A 6653-nucleotide genomic window follows, 5' to 3' on the forward strand; every position below is an offset into this window, starting at 1 on the left:
CCACCGATGCCCCGCCCCCAGTCTGCCAAAGCCCCACCCCCAGCCCACCCACCAAGCAATGCGTGGAGGAGGGAGGGAGGAGGAAGGAGCCTCCCTGTCCCTCACTTGCTAGTCAGTGTGAGGCATCGAGATTGGTGGCCTCAATTTGTTTTATTTTTTTTGATTGGACAGCTTGGACCAATGACACTTTGCCATTGGTCCAAACCATCCACAGAGCTCAAGCCTCTAACATAGAGTAGAGGCTGTTGCAGCTCTTGCCTCACTAGTTAGGTTACACAAGCAGTGGGGAAAGCCGCTGCTGTGTAACCTAACATAGCTGTCAAAAGCCAGATGCAGCACCGCCTGTGATTAACAGGCAGCACTCCTTCCATGAGGCTTTCCCTGCTGTGTAACCTGTTAAAAGCCGGTCTGAATGGAGAAAAAAGCCTTGACTTGAAGCCGACAGCTTTTTCCTCCATAATACTCTGCCTTACTTGCCTCCCCTCACCACACGTCCCTGCTTTGCAGTGTTGGTTATGAAAGATTTACACTTGCAGCTTATTTAGTTTTACTTGCTTTGTCTGAGGACAACTCCTTCCTGAGGTCTGACAGTTGCTATTCTGTTATTTGCCTGATATCATGCAGTAAACACACTGTTTTGCTGTCCCTGAGTGTGCATGGAATACCCATATGTTAGAGGTCCAGGGGCAGGAAGACAGTGCAGGTTATGAGTATGAGAGCCTTAAATATAATACACTTTATATTAAGTCATTAAATATTTATGTATACTATATAATTAATTTACAATAGTAACTTGATGCTTCACAAATATTACTAATTATAGCATTTACTTGCAGACTACCTCACCTGCAAATGGACATTGCTGTTGTGGTGCCTTTCTGAGAAGAGCAGTCTTCAGAATTCCATTGCCTGTTATGCCAGGACAAACACTGTGTCCACTGAATGTCAACAGCATATTGTACAGTTTTGGATATGTATTCATTTTTTGGGTGCCTGTTGTAGTCTGCATCCATCAAAGCCAGGTAGACACTGCCAGAATCTATTTTAAGACAAATTTAAAAGTTATAAATTGAATAATTTAATACGTTTTTTATGAATTTCTATAAATACATAGTTTTCCATACATGTACCTTAAAGGAATATGTGACAGTTTGAAATTTTTTTTTTTATATCTATCTATTATTTAGACTGATACATTATTGTTATTTTAACTTTTTACCAAAAGATATTACAGTTAAAAATATATGGCGATTGGACTAAAAATGCAGACTGCCTAGACAGCTGCAACACTTTGTCCAGTCACTTAGCAGACCCTTTCGTACACGCCAGAATTTCCTGCCCTTTGAATCTATCCTAGGGTCCACCACACACACACACACGTCACGGTCTTTCTGTCACTTATAAGATTCTAGCCAGTATCACAACAGAATCGCCTCCACCTTTCTTGGCTAAATGGGAACAAGAGCTAGGGCACACCCTACTGCCATCTCAGCGCTCTAAACTGTTGCTAATGTGCTCCTCGGTATCTCCTGATAGCTACATGATGGAGGTTAATTTTAAGCTCCTGGCCAGATGGTATCAGGTCCCCACCACACTACACGCTATCTGCAGCGATAATTCCCCCCTGTGCTGGCGTCAATGTGGCTTGACAGGCACGTTTGCCCACATATGGTGGGAATGCCCACTCATACAGCAGTACTGGAAAGAAATCACCAGCCACATATCTTCTATTAGTAGTAGCATAACGCCGTTAGATCCATGGGTATGCCTCTTCCACCTCAATCCCCTATCAGCACGCTCGTATAAAAAGACCGTAATCCCTTTCATGCTTAACGCAGATATGTTTGGTGGAGTCAATGACCGAGAAAGATCTGAAAAAAAGCATGCAATGTCAAGCTGCAGTTTCTAAAGCAAGCAAAATACTTTCTTGTATTAAAAGGGGTGTAGACTTCAGAGATAGACATAATCCTGCCCCTGTACAAAGCATTAGTAAGGCCTCATCTGGAATATGCAGTTCAGTTTTGGGCACCGGTTCACAAAAAGGATGTTGTGGAACTGGAGAATGTACAGAGAAGGCAACTAAACTCATAAGAGGCATGGAGGAACTAAGCTATGAGGAAAGATTAACTGACCTGAATTTGTTCTCTGGACAAGAGGCGATTAAGGGGGGACATGATCACTATGTATAAATACATAAATGGTCCATATTGTGAGGTTGGTGCCAAATTATTCACTTTAAGGTCACTGCAAAGGACAAGGGGGCGCTCTTTGCATCTGGAGGAAAATAGGTTTAATCTTTGCATACGGAAAGGATTCTTCACAGTTAGAGCTGTGAAAATGTGGAATAGACTCCCCCAGGAGCTAGTTCTAGCTACCTCAGTACATCTGGATGTATTCCTAAATGCACAGAATATTACTGGATATTGAGCTCTTATAGCTACACTATATTGCCAAAAGTATCGGGACACCCCTCCAAATCATTGTATTCAGGTGTTCCGTGAAATTTCCTTGCTACTAAATACTCCGGGATCAACTGTTAGTGGTATTATAACAAAGTGGAAGCAACTGGGAACAACAACAACTCAGCCACGAAGTGGTAGGCCACATAAAAGACAGAGTGGCGTCAGAGCATTCTGAAGTGCACAGTGCGCAAAAGTCGCCAACTGTCTGTCAATAGATACAGACCTCCAAACTTCGTGTGGCCTTCAGATTGGCACAACAGTGCGTAGAGAGCTTCATGGAATGGGTTTCCATGGCCGATCAGCTGCATCCAAGCCTTACATCACCAAGTGCAATGTAAAGAGTCGGATGCAATGGTGTAAAGCACGCCGCCACTGGACTCTAGAGAAGTGGAGACTTGTTCTCTGGAGTGACAAATCATGCTTCTCTGTCTGGCAATCTGATGGACGTGTCTGGGTTTGGCGGTTGCCAGGAGAACAGTATTTGCCTCACTGCATTGTGCCAAGTAGTGTAAAGTTTGGTGGAGGGGGGATTATGGTGTGGGGTTGTTTTTCAGGGGTTGGACTTGGTCCCTTAGTACCAGTGAAGGGAACTCTTAAGGCATGAGCATACCAAGACATTTTGGACAATTTCATGCTTCCAACTTTGTGGGAACAGTTTGGGGGTGGCCCTTTCCTGATTCAACATGACTGCGCACCAGTGCACAAAGCAAGGTCCATAAACACATGGATGAGCGAGTTTGGGGTGGAGGAACTTGACTGGCCTGCACAGAGTCCTGACCTCCACCCGATAGGACACCTTAAGGATGAATTAGAGCGGAGACTGCGAGCCAGGCCTTCTCGTCCAACATCAGTACCTGACGGAATTCAGTATAGAGAAGGGAAGGAGGGGCCCATGATCTTTGTATGCCGCATCTGTGCAACATGATGAAGGCAGCATTTTGGCATGTGCATGTATGATTGACTGTAAATGGGTCACTAGTGTGTATTGATGACCACTAACAGAATAGGATGAATTCTGTATAGAATTCAAATATATTCATATTAGGGATGTTTCTGGTGTGAACTAACCCTTACATTTTTTAATCAGATCAGCCTTCCGGGGAACTGGGAGTAGCTGTGTTTGACGCTGTCTGCCAGGTCCCACGTCTCCTCCTACTGATTCCTGGTGCAGGCACAGCTTGAGGCAGCCCCACATCTTGAATACAGCCTCGGAGCGGGCACGGGCCGGCACCCACTCACTACGCGCCCATGGAGCGTGCTCAGCACAGCACCTGTCTGCAGCCCTGGAGAGATGCAATATGCAGCGCCAGAGAGACCCAATAGGCAGCCCTGGTGACATCTAAACGCAGCATTGTAGAGACTCATTGGCAGCCCTGGTGAGATCCGGACGCAGCCTGACGAGAGATCCGGACGCAGCCTGACGAGATCCGGACGCAGCCGGACGAGATCCGGACGCAGCCTGACGAGATCCGGAACGCAGCCTGACGAGATCCGGAACGCAGCCTGATGAGATCCGGATGCAGCCCAGTGACATTTGGACGCAGCTTGGTGACATCTGGAGTCCAGGTGTCACCAGGCTGTGTACAGATCTCACCAGGCTGTGTCCAGAGAATATATCTATACGCAGCCCTGGAGAGACTCATTGGCCAGATGTCACCAGGCTGCGTACAGATCTCACAAGGCTGCGTAGATTCTGGACACAACCTGGTGAGATCTGCACACGCAACCTGGTGAGATCTGCACGCACAACCTGGTGAGATCAGCACACGCAACTTGGTGAGATCAGCACACGCAACCTGGTGAGATCAGCACACGCAACTTGGTGAGATCAGCACACGCAACTTGGTGAGATCAGCACACGCAACTTGGTGAGATCAGCACACGCAACTTGGTGAGATCAGCACACGCAACTTGGTGAGATCAGCACACGCAACTTGGTGAGATCAGCACACGCAACTTGGTGAGATCAGCACACGCAACTTGGTGAGATCAGCACACGCAACTTGGTGAGATCAGCACACGCAACCTGGTGAGATCTGCACACGCAGCCTCGTGAGATCTGGATGCAGTCTGGTGAGAAACTGCCCTAAAATCATTAGTCTGTATTGTTTTAGAAACAAAATGTCACATGTCCCTTTAAGAAAAAGTATCCGTAATTTGTATCGGCAAGTACATGAGGAAAAGTACTTGTACCTGATCTTAAAAAAGTGGTATCTCTAATTCATATATATTCTTGCTCAGAGTCAGCCAAATGCTACAAAACTGAAAGGGCTGTGTTTTTCAGTACAGACTGACCATGGCCCACACATGCTGCAAAAGCAACACAAAACAACCTGCAAAAGCAACTGCTGAAGGCACGAAGTGAAATATTCTTCAATGGCCAAATCACCAAGTCACCTGAGCTCAATCCAAATGAACATCCATTTCACTTGCTGATGACAATACTGAATCAAATCAGCCCTAGGAAAGAAAGTCATTGATTGGAAAATATTTTCAACAAAGTATTGAAAATGATCATACGATTTATGAGTATTCTAGTTTGTCCAATTACTTTTGAATTTCGAAAAATGGGGGGACTATAATTTTTTACTACTTTCTTAAAGTACTCCTAAATATAAAAAACTGTTTCCTTATGTGGCTGTTTTTGCTTTTTTGCTTAGACCTCATGCTTATAGTCATGATAAGCCAGGGATGGCTCAGAAAAAAAAGAGGAAAAATAAAGACATATTTTTGTTTATAAAGCAGACATGCTGAGCATTGTGTTTCTTGTTCCGCGGCTAGATCTGCAAGAAAATTCTGAGACTAAAAACGACCTTTTAAAGAGTATGCAGGAATAAATATCTGTGTGGAGTTTTCATCCAAAGAATGAACTTGCTTTAAATTGAAATTCAGAGGCGTAGGTTTTTTGGAGTATCTGTTAAAAAAAGAGATTACAACAAAATAACAACAGTCACTTTTTTATCCATGACAATACATTTCTAAGTGTCAGAAATGTAATTGATTTCCCCAGTATACATTTAAACAGTAATAATTTGAACAACTTTAAAAACTGTGATACAGAAATGTTAATGGCGCATTACCCAAGTCAATTCTATGGACTATAACTATAATCAAATCTGCCACTTTCCATCTCCAGAGCCTCACTTTTGGTCCATTCATTATTATGACGGGCAGCTGTACTGACCAATAGATAATTGTAAAGCATTGGAACTAGTCCTCTGACCACTAAACACAGATTGGGCATGCTTTATTACAGTGAAATAGGGGAGGCAAAGGGATCTCTTGAGAAGCATCTGTGTTGCATTTTGGGATGCAGGTATGTGCCTAGAGACAATTTAACCCCTTCATGACTGAGCTAGTTTTCAGGTTCTGTTCATAAATGACTGACACATTTTTACATTTTTGCTGTGTGATTCAGGTGGAAGCACTATAAAACACAGGTTGGTGATCTGTGCTTAGGACACTAAAGATCTGAAGATCTGTCAACCCAAAACACAATGTACTGAGGAGTACCGATTTTTCCAGACGATTACAAAAAAAACACAACAACTTTATAACATGTTCCTTTCCGTACAAATTCAATAACAATAATGCATATCAGTTAATTATATTGTACTCTGTAAATAACACTACTAATAAGTGTTAAACAAAGTGCTCCTTACCTTATCAAAAGTAAGACAGGAAAGGTTCTGGGTCCAGGATCATAAAATGTAATCATTATTCTTAAAGCAGAATGTTTGGCATCAGTAGTTGTGTTAAACTGATGAAAATTTATGTTGTCCCGAAATAATGAAAAATGGGTTTTGTTCATTGCTGTATTCTGAAATAAGTGAACAGGTCAAGCAACATTTTAATATACTTGCCTAAAAAAAAGCACATCCCCTATTCATGGTCCCACTGTTTTATTTTCCCCTTTTAAACCCCAATAAAAACTTCAGTCAGTGTATACATGTCTCTCCAGTAAGACAATTTTTTTATTTTTTTATTTAACCAGGCCCTCTTTAGCCGATCTTCAGAACACCACTGCTCCCAGTAAGATACTGTATATCCAGATGTCTCTGTATGTGAATAAATTAAAGTGGGTCCATTAAAATTATCCAGAAGAATACCAGTGATAAAAAAAGAGGTTACCATATACAGGACCGTATTTACCATTTAGCTGTGTAGACTTTTGCCTGTAACTGGCAGAGG

The 6653-nt window shown here is 43.0% G+C and overlaps 1 protein-coding gene across 1 annotated transcript in view; it reads right to left on the reverse strand.

Annotated features, from left to right (window-relative positions):
• LOC108797078 (polycystic kidney disease protein 1-like 1) overlaps positions 1–6262 on the reverse strand; it is a 125299-nt gene extending 119037 nt beyond the window's left edge. The window contains exons 1-3 of the mRNA XM_018568644.1: positions 6125–6262; positions 5276–5376; positions 847–1039 (exon numbers count right to left, since the gene is read on the reverse strand). Coding sequence (XP_018424146.1) covers positions 847–1039; positions 5276–5376; positions 6125–6180 — 350 coding nt within the window. The 5' untranslated portion in view covers positions 6181–6262. The remainder of the gene's footprint in view (positions 1–846; positions 1040–5275; positions 5377–6124) is intronic.
• Positions 6263–6653: the final 391 nt, after the last annotated feature.

This window comes from Nanorana parkeri, unplaced genomic scaffold (genome assembly GCF_000935625.1).
Source record: "Nanorana parkeri isolate BGI_ZX_2015 unplaced genomic scaffold, ASM93562v1 scaffold1223, whole genome shotgun sequence".
Classification (NCBI taxonomy): Eukaryota; Metazoa; Chordata; class Amphibia; order Anura; family Dicroglossidae; genus Nanorana; species Nanorana parkeri.